Raw genomic sequence first — 20,039 nt, forward strand, 5'->3', positions numbered from 1 at the left:
ATTTCATATCCGATTTTACTCCTAATATTCTAATAAAAACCACATTTCCTGATACTTGCTTTAGACACACGAAAATCATTAGTGTGTAGACCCCACCCGACTTGGGCTATGGGGCTCAGCGATGGGGCTGCCGAAGGCTGGTGCCCACTTTCTCTGTCTCTTCAGTGGCGGGTGTTGAGCATCTCAGTCCTGCTCCTCTTTTCACTCCTCAGCCTTTCGTGTTTTCTCGCCTGTTCTTGTGCTTCCCAGGCAGGCACCTGCTCTGCTCATGGCTCAGAGTCCCCAGCCTTCCTGGGGTCTAGGCATTGCCCTGAATGCCCGCTGACCTCCCCAACAGACAGCCCTCTTGTCTCCCTATCTGCCCTGCTAGTGTCACTCCATCTCTTGGGCTGGACACCTGGGAGTCTTCCTTTCCTTCTCCTTTTTCTAGTCCCTCATCCAGGACCTTACAGGCCCAGTCACCTCACCCCAGAGTGGTTTGGAACCCAGGCCTCCTGCCCACCCCCAATGTCTTGCCCGCCTCTCCTTCCTGACCCAAAGGCCTGCTACTGCAACAGCCATCTCCACTCGGCCCCTCACACATATCCAACTACACTCCGTCCTCTAAAAAAGCTTCTCAAGATGACAGCACCTCGTGGGACCGCTTGCCGAGTGCCAAGCCCTGCCTCATTGGCCTCCACAGCCATTCTAGGAGGCCCCAGCCACATTTCCCTCCTGCAGACCAGAAAAGGAGGTTTGCGAAGTTGAGTGACTTGCTGAGACACCATGTCTGATGGTGTGTGAGCCGGGATTAGGGATCAGCCAGCGGCCGTCAGTGCTGGGGGCTCAGCCACAGCCCTCCAGGGTTGCGGGGCGATTGCACGCCGTCCAGCACGACGTGCAGGTGCCAGCCCCCGCGTCTGGCCCAGCAGCACCACACCTGTGCTCCCTGCACACTCTGGGCTGTTTCCCCGTCTGGATCGTGCACCTGCCTCCTACCCCGCGACGCTTTTCTTTTAGGCTCAGCTCAGGCCTCACCTCCCCCCGGAGGCCGGGTCAGTGCCGTCAGTCCCTCTGAGCCCCGTCAGACCCCGTGTGAAAATCATCCGCATTTCCGCCCCACCACTTAGGCTCCGGGGCCGTTTCTGCCCCTGCGGCCCCAGAGCCTGGCGGGAGACGGACCGGGAGTGTGCAGTCCCGGTGGGCCTCTTGACCTGCTTCGTGTAAGGGCCCTCCGATATTGCCTTGGGCTGTGCGCACCCTGTGAGCAGACTCTGCGACTGCTGGGCGGGCTCCGGGCCGCAGCCGCTCTGCTACCGGGTAAGCAAGAGGGCTGTTCAGACCCGCGTGTGGAAGGATGAGAGCTTTCGCTTCCTTTGGGGACAGGTGCAAGCCCAGAATCACAGGGCGGCAGTGCGACCGGTGTGCTTCCGGCTCTTACCGCTTCCCTGAGTGCGTTCCCTGCCGTTGCAACAGAGATGGGACTAAGCCGGGAGTCTGTGACCCGGACACGGGAGCCTGCCTCTGCAAGGTAAGGCGGAACGGGCAGTGCCAGGGACATCAGTCCATCAGTGAGGAAGTTCTCGCTGAGTCAACACGCGGACACGTGGGGAATGGCTGACCACGGCAGGTTTCCACAGCGGCATAGCATTCAATAGCCATTATCTCAGTTGATAGCAATAGTTAGAAAAGCTCTCTCACCCTTTGAAGAGGCTGCAGACTTTAAGAATACGATGACAGGTATAGACTCTTCCCAGGACAATCAATGCAAATGTTAGTCTACGATTTCAAGAAGTTCATGGGTTCCCCAGAAGTCTGTTCCTGGCCCCTGGGCTCTGTTCTGTTAATAATCTCTGCTCCAAGGGGTTCCTTGAGGGGGTAGGCAAGCTCCCCAGTCCCAGCAGATGTTTTGAGGTGATAGTAAATGGGATGAAATGGTCCCCTCATCTTGTGAATCCTTCTGGTGCTATTTTTCCACCTTTAAGATGCCAAGAGGGGCAATTCTTAGGACATTTAAAAATTCTCTCCTCCGTTTGGGTGTGGTATAATAGTTAATGAGGCATAAAAATTTAACAACTATGTATCTTAATGTTTTGTTAGCATCCATGTTCTAACGTCTTGTATTGGTATTTAATATGTGTAAGTAGTTCATTGCAATCAGGGAACCTTTAGAAGAAATTATCTCATTTCATGTTTTTCTTCAATAGGAGAATGTGGAAGGTCCAGAATGTAATGTGTGTCGAGAAGGATCATTCTACTTGGACCCAGCAAATCCCAAGGGCTGTACCAGCTGCTTTTGTTTTGGAGTAAATAATCATTGTCACAGTAGCCATAAAAGGAGAGCTAAGGTATGGAAGGAATTAGATTCTTTCTTTTTGTATTACTACTTCCTAATGAGGAAGAAATTAATTGGTATGAAACATATAAACGGTGGTGGAATTCTGTAGGTATTGCTTTGTTAAAACATTAAACATTGCCCTGACTGTTCCTCAGCCTGTTCCTCCCCGCAGATGTCCTCAAGCTCAGTCTGTCTCTCAGGTCTCTGCTCTAGTGTCTCATGCTCAGAGGGGCTGTCCCTCACTACTACCTACAAAATAGCTCACCCTGGTCACCCTCTATGTGCTCACCCTTCTCCGGAAACTCCAGAGCATTTATTGCTCCCTGACACCACGTACTTCTAACTTTACAATTTATGTGGTTTGTGTCTTCCTCCACCACTAGAATGTAAGCTCCTGATACCTTCCCAGTGCCCATAGAAGTGTCTGCAAGGTAGCAGATGCTCAATAAACACTCAATAAATAGAGTTTGTTGTTCCTCCCCCCGCATTTCTTCTCATCTGCTTATCTTCTTCCTGTTTACTTTCTTTCTCACTTATTTTGCAACCCCTTTTCTTGAGCCAGCTTTTAAATTAACTCCATGCAACTAAACTTTTGTTGTCTTTATCGTTCCATGAATCAGTAGTCTCGTGCTTGCTTTCTTATGAATAATATCACATCCAACAAGTCTTCAAAGAAAGATTAATTTTATGTATTTTACTGCCTGCCTCCCAAAAGGAGCTCAGGCTTGTAACTGGAAAAAAAGTAGTTTGTAAATCCACTCTGAAGTCTCTCCATACCCTCAGGAGAACCCAGAAGCATTAGGGATCCCCTAGCCTATGCCTTACCCATTCCTTCTTTTTCCTCCACATAATTTAACTCCTGGCTTCCTTTGTGATGAGGGAAACACTTCATTATGGTGCTGTACTTAGAGAAAAATAATTATAGAAGATATAATTCCACCTTTCATCTTCTCTATGAGGAGCTCACTGTTAAAAGGTGCCCACAGTCCTGGTTATTATTCATGCACTGTTTATGTATTATTTGAATAGTTAGTGATCACTCTTTGCAAAATTCAAAAACCAGGATGTGTGCTGGGATACAAAGATAAATCCCACATACGTATGGTCACTGCCCTCCGAGAACTCCTAGTTCTCAGGAGGGGCCGTGGTGGGCTGGTGCTCCATCACAGCAGGCCAAGGGCAAGTTCAAGGGGAGAGGAGACACATAAAGGAAGCCTTTGGAGCAAGGCAGCTGCCCCATGGTTCCCTCTGTCCTGTGCAGTTCAGCCATTGCCAGAGAAGCCACAGGCAGGCACACGTTGTAGGCCTCGCTTTTGTGTTCCAGTTTGTGGATATGATGGGTTGGCGCCTGGAGACTGCAGACAGAGTGGACATCCCGGTCTCATTCAACCCGGGCAGCGGCAGTGTGGTGGCAGACCTCCAGGAGCTGCCCTCTGCTGTTCACAGTGCATCCTGGATCGCACCTCTCTCCTACCTGGGGGACAAGGTAATGACGTCCTGCTCTCTGAAATCTTGCTGGGCCTCCTCCATCAGGGCATGAGCTTCAGTGACTGGGTGTCTGGAAAGAAACATGAGGAAGCTCAGGTCACTAAAACTGAAGAGTTTAGGTTAACTACAAATGCAGAAAGACACTGCCTACCGCTGGGAGGGGCTGAGACAGGAGAGCCTCGTACACCCCACATGCATTAGCTCCCCACCAAAGGAAATCATGCACCTTGCTTTTCTCGATTTTTACTTAATGCCAAGGAATTTTACTCCAGGGAAATAATAACTTAAATAATACCTTTTGCAAATGGGACTTATATGCTTTTAAATGCCAATGCTGAGAATTCTTTGTTTCAAAGCAGAAGAAAGGCTTCTTGTCAGGAAAACAAAAGCTGAAAAGTGACTCATGAGTTTATTAAAAGCAGCCCAGGACCCAGTGACAGACTTTCATCAGCAGAATCACATACAGTTGGTTAGACACCCCTTGGGAGCTTATAGACTCCATGCTCTCCCTTTGCTGCATAAATTCTTATTCCAGAGCCTGGCCAGCTACGTCCTTTATGAACACAGAGGTGTGGGCCTCCTGTAGAAACATTAGGTGATGTACACACCTGGTAGCAAAGGGAAGTGCTGTTGAGAAGGGGTGATTACATAGAGGCCCACTCAGGTGAGGCCAAATTCACCCATCCAGAAGGACTAAGTGTGAGGGTCTTGTCAGCCTGCTGAGGCTTCTAATTCTGGATTCTGGTTGGAGGACTATGGCCTTTGACCTTTGAGAGTGAGGAACATTGCTTCTCTCATATAACCTCACTTGTCCCTCTCTTAATGCTCTTCTTCATCACCATGTGGCGAGCCCATGTATTGGTTATTGCTGTGAACAAATCACCCCAAAACTTGGCAGCTTAAGGCAGCAAACAGCATGCCCAGTTCCCGTGCATCAGGAATCCAGAGTGGGCAGCTCAGGGTCTCTCAGGAGGTCGTGGTCAGATTGACAGCCCAGGCCGTGGTCTTCTGGACTGGAAGATCCACTTCTGAGCTCACTTACGGTTATCAGCAGGCCTCTGCTCCTTGCTGACTATTGATTGGAAGCCTCAGTTCCTCATGAAGTGAGGGCCCCTTAGGCTAGCTGGGGGTCCTCGTGACATGGCAGCTGCTCCCCCTAAAGCAACTGAGACAGACAGACGGAGAGAGAGACTGAGAAGCTCGAAACATAAGCTGCCCTCTTTTTATAAGCTAACTTCAGGAATGACATGCCCACACTTCTACCATATCTTACTCGTGGGAGCCAGTCACTAAGTCCAGCCCACACTCAGGGAGGAGCATTCTGCTCCACGTCTTGAACACAGGAGTGCTGAAGAATTTGTGGACATATTTTTAAAACCACCTGAGTCTGTCAAAAAGGCAATACTTAATCTTGATAAGATTTGAGATGTTACCTTGGACTACCTCTAGACTATTAAGATCACAAGTCTATGAGGCTTCGTCAGGTTGTAGATTCTAGGGAAGTATTTCAGGGGATTGGGAGCCCGGATACACTGTTCCTTCTCACCTGCTCCAAGAGATTTGCATTTTCTGATAGGGGTATTTTGTCCTGCCTGCTCTGAGGTGGTGTCACCTCTGATTTCCATCCCTCAGTCACTCCTACCTTTTAGATCAGATTTTATTTTAAGGGTGGAAAGTACCAGGACCAGGGGTAAAGTTGCTGTCAGAAAGCTGTGACCATTCACCTCTTGTCTCCACCATGATCATGCCGCACACGTGGCATTGACAGAAGGTCCATGTGCCCAATGGACCAGTCAAACACAGCCTGTGTACCCAGGAGAATCCACCATCACTTGGGAAATATTCACCCTCTGCTCTCAAGGGGAGTTTCTTGGGAAACTAATTTTTAGATCATTTTATAACTGATAGGTATTAACCCATTCTCTCAGTTAAATAAGAAACCAAAGACCTAGACTTTTTAGAATAGCCATGGATTAAATGAGCATTTTCGTCTACTAGTCATCTAGAATGAAAGTATCTTGTGTGATTCTGTGTGACTTCTATTTTTGTTTTTAAGAGAGGTGTCTTCTGGCTTGTAAAACTCAATCATGTTCATGTTAAACATTTTAATTGACATAAAATGGTAGAAAGTAGAAAGTTAAAACACCATCTCCAACTCCACTTTCTAGAGATGACCACTGTTAACAGGTCATTTGTGTATCTTTCCAGGTCTGTGCCTATATACCTTTACGTGGGTTAATGTTGCCATAGTCCCTTTTAATGCTTGTGCTGTTGATCCTATTATTTCAATTTTAGGTGTCCTCATATGGGGGCTACCTCACCTACCAGATCAAGTCCTTTGGCCTACCTGGTGACATGGTTCTTCTGGAACGGCAGCCAGATGTGCAGCTCACTGTAGGTATCAGACCCCAACCCAAATGGCAGAAAGTGGTGGTTGCCATTGGTACTGTTTCAATTTTAGGACATCTTCATAAGCAGCCTGTAAAAAGTTCAGATTAAGTCATTTCCAGTATTTTGTGAAAACTATCAAGGAAGTTTAGAGTACATAACACCTCCTCAGGACCCTCTGCCTTGGCTATCCCAGCCCCAAATGTTTTTTTTTCTCCCTCCACAAAGCACTTCTCTGTGTCTCACCCCTGCTTCTTCTAAGTTGTAGCCTCATATTAAACCTTTCTGTGTGTCTTTTGATTTAGCCTCACAAATGTTTTTGAGACCTTCCTGTTTGCGAAGCCACATTGCTGGGCTCTAACGACAGGTGATCCTTGGCTTCAAAAAATCTCATCTGAGAGGGGACACAAGATAAATATGTAAATAGCTACAACCCACTGAACAGTGTGTTTGAGGCAAAGTTCAAACAAGACTCTCTGGGAGCTGGGGTCCAACTGGGAGCTCACATGGTTAAGACGTCCTCAGAAGACTTCGTGGAGCAGTTTGGTTTTGAGCCAGACCTTTAAGAATGGGCATGAGAGGGGACACACCTCCAGGGGCAGAGTGTAAGGTGAGCCGGGGCAGGGGCAATGCTCAGGCGCCGTCAGGTTGGCCATGTTATCAGCGCGTGTCAAGTCATTGAAGACAAGAAGCAGAGTGACATCACACACTATGTGCCAGGCACACAACCCAGAGCTGCAATCTAGAAAATTCCTTGAGTCCAGAGGCAATGTCACATCCCGCACTGGATCCCCTACAGCATAGGGCTCAGAACCTTGAACAAAGGTTGGGGTGCTAAAGCTTGAACTTGACTCTGTTTCTGACTTGTTTCATGCAATGCAGTGAGCACTTTCTGAAGGGTTTCTTGTGTCAGTCACTGTGAAATAGGGACTGGCAAGTCACACACATCATCATGGCTGATGGCCTCGCATTCTGGTAGAATTTTTGTTCAGGCACTGCTGTATTGGGTTTTGTTTTTACTGGCACCCAAATTCATTGAACAGTTGCTTTGAAAATTCCAAGGAACCTTTGCAAAACATCTTAAAAATAAAACACCAAAGATTTTAAAGTTATAGTCCAAGGGAAAATATCTGCACAACAGAAAGACTGTCTTGGCAGTTCTATATTTCAGTTTCATAGTTTTTCAGAGCTTCTACCAAATTCAAGCCATTAGTAGACTTATACTTTACTGCCAAAGAGTTTCTTATGCAAACTGTTGGAATTTTTGTCAGAGAAACAATGACCAAAATTGCTGCTTAATTTTACCTTCAAACAAGGAAAATAATTTAGGTTTATGAAATATTTACTCTGCCGCTTTGTTCCAAACCACTGTGCTTAAAAACTTAAGGGGCATCTTTCTTAGATTAAGGTTTTCAATGGTTTATGATGGCAGATAATGCTTTTCTTTCTGAAACACAAGTGCTAATGAATGGAACCATTTTGGGTTTGGTGCTACAACAGAAGAGATGGGGCTTTTGCATGTGGGTTTGGAGTAGGCATGCTGTTGGTGGGTGCTGACCTCCTCGTTATGCCCCATTAGGAGTCCCTCAAGAGCCACTGTAATGGGGAGGTGGGTGTGGAGGCTGAGAGTAAGGAGGCTGGATCCCACACGGTGCCAGCTCCGCAGCTCCCTGTCTATGCAGTTTGCTCAGCTGGGCCCTGAGAGCCCTTCTGCCCTACCCACCCTCCTCTCTGACCCAACCACCCAGCACCTCATGCATTGACTGCAAAGCATGTTTTGAGGTTTTCTTGTTGTTTTTAAAAACTTTCCCCATCTTTTTAGCCTCTTTCAGTCAAGGGAATTTTCCTGGTGTCCTATTTGTGAAAACGCACTATATTAGGTATTGTTATTCTGTTTCCAGGTCACTAATCCTTTTGCTAGTCAGTTCATTTCGCAACTATTTCTTAGAATTAGGCATTTCACGTAATGCAGATCCATAGACATTTGTTCTTAGAGCAGCGTTGAGCCTCAGACCATCCCAACCAAGGCACTGATACATTCCTGTTTGTTCTCAAGCAGGGTCAGCACATGTCCGTCGTCTATGAGGAGCCCAACAGCCCACGGCCAGACCGGCTGTATCACGGGCGCGTACAGGTGGTGGAGGTAAAGGAAAAGCATGTGTGAAATGGTTCTTGATGATCCTCTTTGTTCTCTGAGTTCTTTCAAGCAATTATAATTCTTGACATATTTTATGAATTTTAAATATTAATTATATTTATAAAAATGTAATGTAAATCAAACATATAAATTATATAAAATACAGAATTTCATCTTCACAGGGCTTTGTTTATATTGTCTTTATGGCACTTGGCACTGTCTCTCCTGTTTTACAGTTAATTATCCTTGTCTTATAAACCCTGTGAGTTTATAAATGCCACGACATAGCTCCCTCTCATCCTCAGTGGCTAAATTATGCTTACTGTGAATGGACTGAAAGCCACAAACATGTCTAACACTAAAAGAAATAATAGTAATATAGATAAATAACGGTAAGCTCATCAACTCATAAAATATTATTATATTTACTTGGTTATGAGAACTCCTGTAAAATAGTGTTCCATTTGTGTTTTTAAATATGTCCAGTACGTCAAGGTGATGCTTTTTCAAGTACCTTGAACTCACAGACAGATTTCAACATTTCTGTACAGGTCCATCCACATAATAGAATACTGTTTGGCAATAAATGAAATGAAGTGTTGATATCTACCACAATGCAGATGAACCTTAAAACGTCATGCTGAGTGAAAGGAGCAGGGCACAGAAGACCATGTACTGTGTGATTCTATTTATATGAAAGAGGTGCCAGCAAAATTGGTGGAGCAAGAACCTCTAAAAATTATGTCCTCCATAAAAGCAATCAGAAAACTGGCAAAAATGGTCAGAATCAATGATTTTAGAACACTGGAAATTAACCAAAGCCTTGTAGCAATCTGAAAAGCATTTATTCAAGAAAAAATGGCTGAATCTTGGTAATAACATCAAGCTTTTATTCCCACCCCCACGCCTCTTCAGTTCCACATTAGCCTTGAAAAGCAATAGCCCACCGTCAAGGGGAATGCCAGTAGCCTGGCAGCCACCAGTAGAGTGGCACTGCAGCTCCTTCAAAGCCTCATTGCCAGAGAACTGTCATGACTTGACTTGTCTGGATGTTTTCTGGAAGATGCTACTTGCAAGGCTGTGTTTTTTTTACCTGACTTGGAGTTCTTCCAACACAAAAAGCCTTTTCTCTGGGGCTGTTGTTGAAAACATTTAGAGGCAACTGTTTAACTTCATGGCCACCTGAGGTGGTGGATAATAGTTGGGGCACACAATAGGCTAATCTCAAAACTTAAAAAAGCTGGAGGATGAGTTGTCCACAAGGGCTTGAAAAGCTCCACTACAGTCCTGGGAATGTAGAAGGCCACACATACGCAGGGATGTGAGCATGTTCAGGAAGACCTGAGATGGCCCTAAGCCGTCACCTCTGGTTGTCCTTGAGGCTCTGAGTCTCTGTGCAAGCCGAAAGTGGGGGCTGAAGGACACTTGTCAGCTGCCTGGCTGAGAGGTGAGGAGTCCCCCAACATGCACATAGTTGCCTTTTGCAAAGACTAGGAGATTGCTTGGCCCAGGCAATTAAGGAAATCTCTTCCCAGTGATTAGGTGACTACTCAACCAACCAAACAGAGACTTCAGTGGCCACACCTGACAAAGAATACAGACTTTACAGAATTAGTTCATGAAAGCAGCTAAAGAAAGACATAACAATAAATAGAAACAGCAACAGATCTTAGAGAGTGGGAAGAATATGATTTCCTGAGTTGCCACATTGTATTATTTTAAATGTCCAGTTTTCAACAAAAAATTATGAGGTATGAAAAGATAGAACAGAGTGTAGTCTATACACAAGGAGAAAAAGCAATAAATAGAAACTGTCCCTGAGGAAGCCCAGACGTTGGACTTATGAGACAAAGACTTTAAATCAGCATTTTAAATATGTCAGAGAACTAAAGGACACCATGTCTAGAGGAACCAAAGGAAAATATGAGAACAATATCTCACTAAATAGAAAATAGCAATAAAGAAATAGAAATTATAAGAAAGAACAAAATAGAAATTCTGGAGTTGCAAAGTACAACAGCTGAAATGAAGACTTCACTAGAAGGGCTACTATGGAGTGAATTGTGTTCCCTCAAAATTCATATGGTGAAACCCTGACACCTCCGCTCCACCCCAGGTGAAGTTGTATGTGAAGTAAGGAAGTAATTAAGGTTAAAGGAAATCATAAGAGCACAGCCAGTATCTGATGGGATTAGTGTCCTTATAAGAGGAGATACCAGAAAGCTCACTCTCTCTGTCTGCCATGTGATGGCCCAGTGGGAAAGCAACCATCTGTAAGCCAGGAGGAGTGTTCTCTCTGGGAGCCAAATTGGCCAGCATTCTCATATGGAATGTCCAGCCCCCAGAACTGTGAGGAAATAATTTCAGTTGTTTAAGCCACCCAGTCTAGGGTGTTTTATTATAGCAGTCTGCGCAAGCTAAGACAAGGGTTCAACAAAAGAGCAGGCAGAAGAAAGAATCAGCACATTTGAAGTTCAATTGAAATTATCCTGTTTCTGGAACAGAAATAAAAAAGAATGAGGAAAAACAAACAGACTCTCAAAGACCTGTGGGACACAATCAGGTGTGTCAAGATGTGCATAATTGAACAACCAGAAGGAGAGGTGAGAGAAGAGGGGAAGAAAAAATGGTTCAAGAAATAATGGCTGAATACTTCACAAATTTGATGAAAATCATTAATTTACACAGCCAAGCTTAACAAACTCCAAATAAGGTAAATGCAAGAGACCCATGCACAGAAACATCATAGTAAAGATTTTGAGAGGCAAAGATAAGGAATCTTGAAAGCATCAAAAGAGAAGCATTTGATCACATACAAAGGGGCCTCAGTAAGATCAACAGTTGACTGTTCACCAGAAACCATGGAAGTTGGAACGAGTGGGATGGCCTATGCAAAGTGCTGGCAAAAACACAATCACCAAAGAATTTCATATCCAGCAAAATATCCTTCAAAAATGAAGGAGAAATGGAGACAAGTCATTATAAACAAAACAGAGAATTTATTGCCTTCCCTATAAGAAACACTAAAGGGAACATTTAGGCTGAAATGAAAGGACTTAAGAACAAAAACTCAAATCCTCATCAGAAATGAAGAGCACTGGTTAAGGTAACTACATAGGTAAATATAAAAGGCCCTATAAATTTATCTTGTTTGTAAATCTTTTTCTCTCCTATCTGATTTAAAAGACAATTGCATAAAGTAATAATTAAAATCTTGTTGATGGACATACAATGTATAAAAATGTAGTATGTATGCACAATGGAGCAGGGAGGAAATGAAGCAAATAGAAGCAAAGTTTCTGTATATTATAAATTAAGTTGGTATTTATATAAAATGTCCCACATGGGCAAATCCATAGAGGCAGAATGTAGAGTAGTGGTTGCCCAGGGCTTGGGGCAGGAATGGGTAGTAACTACAAATGTACAAGGGTTCTTTTTTGTGGGGGATGAAAATGTTCTAAAATTGCACTAAATTGTACACCCAAAATGAACTATTATTGCATGTAAATCATACTTCAAGATGTTAAAATCATAAATTAAAATTATATAAGTATTATATTTATATGTTAATAATTATAGTTACATTTGTTGAATGTCTACTACATGCCAGGCACTCTGCCTAACACTTTATATACATTATATCATTTAATTTCCTTTAATCCTCCGGATAGTCTTGAAAGATTAGGTATTCCTTTGCCTATTTAAGAAATCTGGTAATTGAGTTTAAAGGACGCAACAGAATATAAAGGTTAAAAATGAAGGCTTTTACATAAAAAGATGCTCAGCATCATCAAACATTAGATAAATGCAAATCTGAACCATAATGAGATACCACCTCATACTCTTTGGGATGGCTACTAGTGAAAAAAAATAGAAAATAATAGGTGTTGGCAGGGATGTGCAGAAATTGAAACCCATGTGCACCGTTGGTGAGATTATAAAACAGTGCAGCCAGTGTGGAAAATAGTATTGAGGTTCCTCAAAAAATTAAAAATAGGATGACCATATGATCCAGCAATGCCACTTTGAGGTATATATCCAAAAGAATTGAAAGCAGAATTTTGAAGGGATATTTGCACACCCATGTTTATTGCTGCACTAGTCACAGTAGACAGGGGATGGAAGCAACTGGAATGTCTGTTAACATATGAGTGAATGAAGAAAATATGTCATATACATTATTCAGTCTTAAAAAAGGGGGAACCCTGTTGCATGCTAGAACATGAACGAAATGTGAGTCATTATGCTAAGTGCAATAAGCCAGTCACAAAAAGACAAATACTGCATGATTCCACTTACATGAGGTATTTCAAGTAGATTCATAGAAACAGAAAGCAGAATGGTGGTTGCTAGGAGCTGGAGGAAGGGGCAGATGGGAGTTATTGATTAACAGGTACAATTTCAGTTTTATAGATGATGAAGTTCTAGAGATCTGTTGCACAACATAGTGAATATAGTTACCACTATTATACTTTATGCTTAAAAGTGGTTAAGATGGCAAATTTTATATTATGTGTGTTTTACCATAGTAACAAAAAATAGAACATGAATGTTATGGAATGGAAACTCTGTTGGTTTCCCTGTATCTTCTGTCCTCACTCTGTGCCTGCACAAACAAAAGTCCATTTTTAAATAAACATAACACTGGGAAATCTGATTTCATTTTATTGTTCCTTGTTTCCTGATTTCATTTTCCCCCCATTTCACATGGCACTCTCTCTTGGGAGTAACCCAGGATATCTGACTTTTGAACATAAATCTATCTCATACCTACCTATCTTATTTATCTTCCTTTATGCATTTTAAATGTCTTTTCTTTGACTCATTAAGGGTTTTCTGCCTCTTTAAAACCCCGGGAAGTGCACTTGCCAGAGGGAGACCTTGCCTCTGTTTTCATGTGTAGGGAAACTTCAGACATGCCAGCAGCGGTGCCCCCGTGTCCCGGGAAGAGCTGATGATGGTGCTGTCTAGACTGGAAGGCGTGCGCCTCCGAGGCCTCTACTTCACCGAGACCCAGCGGCTCACCCTGAGCGGGGTGGGGCTGGAGGAGGCCTCGGACGCCGGAAGCGGACGGAGAGCACAGAACGTCGAGATGTGTGCCTGCCCCCCTGACTACACTGGTGACTCATGTCAGGTAGGAATTCTCCTAGACCATAAAGTTCCCCCAGGGGACTCATGCGGTCGGCTCTCCTGGCTGCTGTGCAGCACTCTGTCCCTCGGGTAAGTGGCTGTGCTGTTACTTCTATCTTACCTGGACCACCTTCAGCTATTAAATATGAAAAAGAAATCACACGTGTCTCAAAATCCATAGGAAAACATAAGGGCTCAGTAGATGCTGGGGGTTGTAGCAGTGGGGACTTTGTGGGAGGGAAGGCAGAAGGAGCCCACCATGGACATTTCAAAGTTGAGCTGTGCTTTCCTGGGGCTGACCCAGGGTCCTCGTGCCCTACTCTCATCCCAGACCTCCCTGCCTGCTAATAGAGTTGTAGTCCACGCCAGATCCATCTTGGACTTTGAGGGGACGTTCAGTCCAATTGCTGGCTTGCAGCAGGTCCTTATTTGAGGCCTGGTCAACATGACTTGTCCTCAGGTAATTAAAATGTGCCATAAAATGGAACTATATCATATCTCAAGCTGTAAATGTGCTCTCTTCCTCAAGAGAGGGAAGGAAAGTGTAACAGTCAGGACAACTGTGAGGAAATAGCAAACAGTGTCATTCAGTGTCTTCCATATCCATATCCATATCCATATCCATACCCATATCCATATCTATCCATATATATGTGGATTTAGCAACAGCCTTCACTTTCTCTCCTGACCTCTTGATAGCAGAACCCCCCCCCCCCCCCAAAAAAGATAAAGTTCTTTTTTAACCTGCAAATACATTACCTGCTGTGGTTTTCTGGGGACTTCTCACTTGTAACATTTGGTCCACAGGTGCCTACATTCTTCTTCCCCCTTCCTTCTCTCTCTTTTCTAGCCCAATTAAATAAAATGCATAGCCCAGGGGACAGAGTGGAACCTCTGGATTCCCATCCTCCTGCCTAGGGCGTGTTCTCTGTGCGTGACTCAGCCTGTGCTTTACAGCTGCTCTAATCGGCCAGTGTCTGGTGGGGTGAGGTGGGTAAGAGGTGATGCGTGCCGCACCTGGCAGGAATTACAGAGCTCTGAGCTTCCCAGTGGGACTGTTAGGTGTGCTTTCTCACAGGCTGACTCATGGGTGAAGTTTACAGGTGGGGCCCCCTGCCACAGACAGCCCGCTCTCCCTGCATCAGGCAGGCCTGGGCGCTGGAGCAGGAAGGGCAAGTATAAGAGGAAGAGGCAGAGAGCTTTGTGTGCAGCCAGCAGGACGCCCGGGACCACAATGGCCCCGGCAGTGAGGTGGTCAGGCCCTAGCGCGGGATGGCTGTGGATATTTGGGGCAGCCCTGGGGCAGTGTCTGGGCTATAGTTCCCAGCAGCAAAGAGTAGTGTTTCCTCAGCTTCCTGGTCAAAGCCATCTGCAAGCAAGTTATGTGGAGTTTAAACCCAGCCAGGTAACATCCCTTTTAAATTTTGGTTTGGGATGGGGATGGGTTTCCAGCTTTGTGACATTTTAATTTAGGATAATGAACGAGTAACGGGTGGGCTAGGGGAGGGTCCGGTGACCTTTCTGCCCTGTTGAGTGACAGTGTTTATTTTGGTTCCCAACAGATTGCTCCTCTGAGCAGTAACCACAAACCCCATAAACATCAGCCCCCCTGGAAATGCCAGGACAGCTAAGAGTTTGAATGCTTGTGGGATGTTAATATATTATGAAACTTTGTGCCCTTTCAAGAGTAACCCAAATCTTAGGACAAGAGTCCAATGCCTATAGGCTTTCCAAATTCTGCTTGATAGAAAAGTTACCTATAAAGCAAATCCTGGGAATCAGTGAAATTGGGTTTAAAAAAAGTGATGAGATCAAGTTTGTATAATGACAGATGTGCTTCAATTTGCCAGGCATTAAACACTCATAAATTCTGCTCTCTCTCTCTCTCTTTAAACTTCCCGGATTTTTACATGTGTAAAGAGAAATAGATCCTATGACTGCTGAAATAGCCCCAGAAACCTGCTGGAGGAACAATTTTATCATTTGTACCACAAAAAATTTGTTGGAAAGGTTATCCTGAAAAATGATCACTTAAAAAAGTGATTAGTTGCAAAGGTCCTTTACTGAAGTAATATATTAGGATATGTTCATTTTCACTTAGAGTAAATCTTCAATACAATCTGAATACTTGAACTGATATATGTATAAAATATGTTTGTTTTTTATATGGGTGAGAAAATGATTATATTTCAGTAACTGACAAACTTTCTGAGAGTCACGTGATACATAATTCTTGCAGAGCACTTTTTCTGTATCTAATCAAAAGCAAATTCAGATGGGTGATTTAATTTTAATGAGGATAGACTACCCTCCCCCCAAATCATGTTCAATGAAGGCTTTTACTTGAGCATGCTCTCATAAGCAAACCAGATATATGTATCTATTTGGATAATTTGTTCTTTATCAATTATAATTATTTTATAAGCATGTAGTGTGATATGTGGTGCTAATTAAGAGGTACTTGCCACTTATTAGTAGAGATTGTAGATAGGATCACGGCATCACTGGCTGAATCCCGTTCAAGCCTATCACTAAGTCAGGCTTTCAGCTAAAGCACATTCCTGTCATACTTGGATTCTCCTTTAGACAAGCCTATTCATATAACACGTAATCTAATTTTTCACAGTGGGTTCTTTTGTTTAACATGGTTTCTCAGAGCTAAAGGAGAAAATATATTGGAAATTATAGTCTTGTTATAGTGTATGATTGCTAGTTTGGGGAAAAGCCCCGACCAGAAACTGTGGGGAGTGCATGAGGTTCCTTCTCCAGCCGTCAGCCTAGTTCCTCCCCTCCCCTTCACGACCAGGTAGAGACAGTGGAGGCCATGGATGAATGAAGATGGCCGGGCCATTTCAGGATTTCCTTGGACTAAAGCTCCGGTGTCTTACAGACAGGGGTTCTCTTTAAAAATGATTAAAGGTGGTCTCCTATCTTGAAATATTAATGTTTCCTGATCTTTTAAAGATAGGAGATCAGTGAAGGAAACAACAGCCTCTAGTTTTAATCAATGCGCTGATTCACTCTGCCAAAATTAAGAAAGTGTCTCTAATTCTTTTTAAAGACAGAAATCTAAATAATGTTGATTGGCTGGCATAACAACAATTGTTTTTATTTTCTACGGGGAAATTCTAAACTAGAATCCTTTTAAAAATATACCAGTTTATCAAAAGAAAATGGTAATTCTTTTCATCCATATGAAAAATAATAAGTTGTATTACACAAGTTATGTGACAATATACTGGAAATAGAAGTAATCCAAGCAATAGTGAGTAAGAGACAAAGACCACACCTGAGGAGAGTCCCTCAAGCTGGGGCTTTGTGTTCCCCCAGAACCAGCCTCCGGCCATCCCTGCAAAGTTCTGTGGGAGCACAGCCACTCCATTCCCTGGGCTTCCGTCTTGCCCATAGACTGTGAGTGGCAGTGACACGATTCCCATGACTCTGACATCATTGTGTATATCCCAGTGAAGACTGCTCAGCCCCTGCCTCCTGTCCTGCCTGCCCTTCCAGTCGAAACCCATGTTTGGGCAGGGAGTGCCTACCCAAAGGGGCTTGAACTTGCAGGGGGCTGCTGAGCACTCCTCCCTATAAGGACCGCGGTCCAGGCCCTCCTTACTCTTCCCCCTGCAACCCCTCCACTCACCCTCCAACAGTTGGCATGAGAAGGAGAGGAAGCCCCCTCCACACCCTCCAAACTCTGCCTCCACACTCTCCTTTTCCCTGATGTCCATACACACACACACACACACACACACACACCCCTCCTGCTCAGGGACAAACACATGTGCCTGTCACAGGCTGGAAGCAAAACAGAACCAGACAGGAAAAAACAGTGGGCCTGGCTAGTGTTGGAAAGTGGAAATCCACACACTGACTACAGGAAAGGTGACAAAAGAGCAAGCGCTTGACAGTCAGAATTGTCACATGCTTTGGATAATAATTCTTTATATTGACTAAATACTTTGTTTGAAAACTAGGGTTGCAGCCCTGGATACTATCGGGATAATAAAGGCTCATATACTGGATGGTGCGTTCCCTGCAATTGCAACGGACATTCAAATCGATGCCAGGATGGCTCGGGGGCATGCATTGTGAGTGAATTGGTACTCTGATGCCAGCAGCAGGCAATCAGTGTCTCCCTGTTCCCTCCCCTCTAGGCTCTGAGACATGAAATGTCATATCTCCTACCAAGCCATAAATAGAGGTTGCTGTGTACATGCAGGAGGCTCCTGCATTATAAGGCTGAATTCTTCACTTTTTCCTTCATTTTAACATGTCATAGAGGAGAACTCCTGTCTGAACAATTAACGTACACATTAGCTTCTAAATCTCTGCTTCATCAAGTGGTATTAATGGGTAGATCCTGAGATGTAACTCTTGCTCGCAAAGAACAGATCAGAGCCACTTCTGGGGTTCCCAGTGTTGGGGTGGCAGGAGGTTGTGGGAGTGGAACTTTGTAACAGTAGCTCAAGAGATGATCAGGGAGAAGGAGATGCTGAGCAAGTCTTCAGGCGCATCCCCAGTCAGTCCAACAGAAATCCTCCACAGCTGTGGGTTTATCTAGGCAGACAGGTGAGTTGAGTTCTTGCTGCCTGTGGTTTGTTAGAAAACAATCTTTTTTTGGACTATTTTAGAAAATTCTCCCATAGAAAATGAGATTCTCAGGAAATTTTTCTTTTGCCTCCTGAAGCAGAACAATTTTTATTCTGCTGTCCTCCTCCCTGGCAGCCCGGGCCTTCCTGTTGGAAGAATGGACAGCTCCGTGCAAAGGAGACATGTCAGTACCCCCAGGAGTCCAGCGCACCTACTTATGTTCTACTATTTGGAAATACATCCTTCTGGCATGGATTTCCTTTGCCTTGTGTAATGCGGCTAATGTGTGTTTCAACTATTTGGGTTCCTAGGCTGTATGAAGCCAGTTCAGCATGTCCCAGGGAACTGTTTCCTTTGCAAGATGGGACAGGCCAGGACAGAAAGTTGTAAAGAGCCCAAAAGAATATTTAGTAGGTTTTTAACTATATAAGCACAAAAAGATAAAAGACATTGGGAAATACTGTTTCTCAGCCCACAGATATTCTTGTATAATAACTTGTGCTTCATAGTGTATGTTGTGTGTAACACAGGTAGATGCTTTAATGAAAAATCTTATCACTGAGCCATTGCTAGATGACAAGTCTGCTTTATAAAAGCTGCCAAAGAACAAAGTGGGTTTTCTCTGCAGTCCATTCACCCAGTGAAAAGATTAGTGAGTCATAATTTATATGTTTAAATTAATAAGAACATTATCTTTCACAATTCCTTCCTTTAGAGCTCTGTCTTCACTTGTCCCTAGTGGCCATGTGGCCTCTAGAAATGATTCATTTAGGAAACCTTTACTGAGCATTTGCTGTTGTGGGAGGGACCAAACTATGTGCTGGGGTTAAAACCATCAGACATAATCTCCATTCTCATGAGGCTTGCTGTCTAGTGGGGAATGTGCATGTGCACACACATAGACACACGCACACATGTGTACACAGGCGCACACACACATACACGCATTCTCACAGGCAAGCATACACAGGCGCACATGTGTGTACACCCACACATGCAGGCACAGAGCCCTGCCCGCTCTCACATAACTACCCAGGGGCAGGCGCTGAGGGCTGACGCTGCTCTCCCATGTGGCTGGCAGGCAGTCCTCTCTTTCAAAGAAGAGTGATAAGAAAACCAAGTACTTCTCACTGTCAAATGGCCTGATTCCTACACAAACTGGTTCCCCCCTCTCAAGGTCCAAAGTCAAATTCTCCAGTCTGGGACCTTCACATGCACAAACCTCCACATCATTTCAAGAACAAACTTTGAAATTTGAAAAGAGAGTAGCCGGAGTCCTGGCCAGTGAAGCAGCATGTGTCCAGCTGGGAGGGCAGATGTTCTTCAGGGGCCATTGGCACAGGGACCTGTTGTGGCAGGTGCCCCTCTGTCTGTGAGGCCCTGTTGCTCCCTCTTCTCCTTGCCCACTTTCTCCCCACATTTCCTTCTCTCCCCACTCCCCATGCCTTCTACTGTCACCCCTCATCTTCCTCTCCATCCCCTTTTCCCTACCCTTCTCTTTTCTCATCTTCCTCCCTTGTTTTTCCTTTACCTTATTCCCTGAAGCCCACCTTCCCCCCTGGCCCGACTGATTTATCTGAAACTCCCAGCTGACCGGGGGTTTGAGGCTCATGACCAGAAGTCCACACTCCTCTGCATGGCCTCAGGGCCCCCTCGACCTGCCTGCTGCCTCTCCAGCTGCATCCTATCCACCTCGTGCCTCCCCCTCCGGAACACCGATGGCTTCACATTGCCTACACACACTGCTATGCCCCTGCAAGACAGAGGTTTGGGTCACTGTTCCTTGGGCCTGACATACTCTTCCCTCACCTCCACCCAGCTAATTCCTCCTGCTCTGTCCTCCATGTGGGAGGCACTGTTGCCTCCTGAAGCCCTTCCCTGAGGTCCCTTTTGCTCTTGTGGGATGCTGGCCCACCTGTTTCCTGTGCCATATTTTCCACATTCTGTTGTGCATGTCTATTCACAGGGTTCTCTCTACCCTGGAGT

At 44.7% G+C, this 20,039-nt stretch overlaps 1 protein-coding gene across 8 annotated transcripts in view; it reads left to right on the plus strand.

The window, feature by feature from the left end:
* The window catches only part of LAMA3 (laminin subunit alpha 3), a 242,243-nt gene that overhangs the window by 152,100 nt on the left and 70,104 nt on the right, over positions 1-20,039 (plus strand). For 7 of the 8 annotated variants that reach the window (XM_057504103.1, XM_057504102.1, XM_057504098.1 and 4 more), the window contains 7 exons: positions 1,366-1,510; positions 2,187-2,327; positions 3,642-3,803; positions 6,101-6,199; positions 8,253-8,336; positions 13,234-13,464; positions 17,438-17,551. In XM_057504103.1, coding sequence (XP_057360086.1) covers positions 1,366-1,510; positions 2,187-2,327; positions 3,642-3,803; positions 6,101-6,199; positions 8,253-8,336; positions 13,234-13,464; positions 17,438-17,551 — 976 coding nt within the window. Of the gene's footprint in view, positions 1-1,365; positions 1,511-2,186; positions 2,328-3,641; positions 3,804-6,100; positions 6,200-8,252; positions 8,337-13,233; positions 13,465-14,433; positions 14,866-17,437; positions 17,552-20,039 lie in introns of those variants that run through there. The other variant, XM_036905739.2, reaches the window with a different exon arrangement.

This window comes from Manis pentadactyla, chromosome 6 (genome assembly GCF_030020395.1).
Source record: "Manis pentadactyla isolate mManPen7 chromosome 6, mManPen7.hap1, whole genome shotgun sequence".
Lineage (NCBI taxonomy): Eukaryota > Metazoa > Chordata > Mammalia > Pholidota > Manidae > Manis > Manis pentadactyla.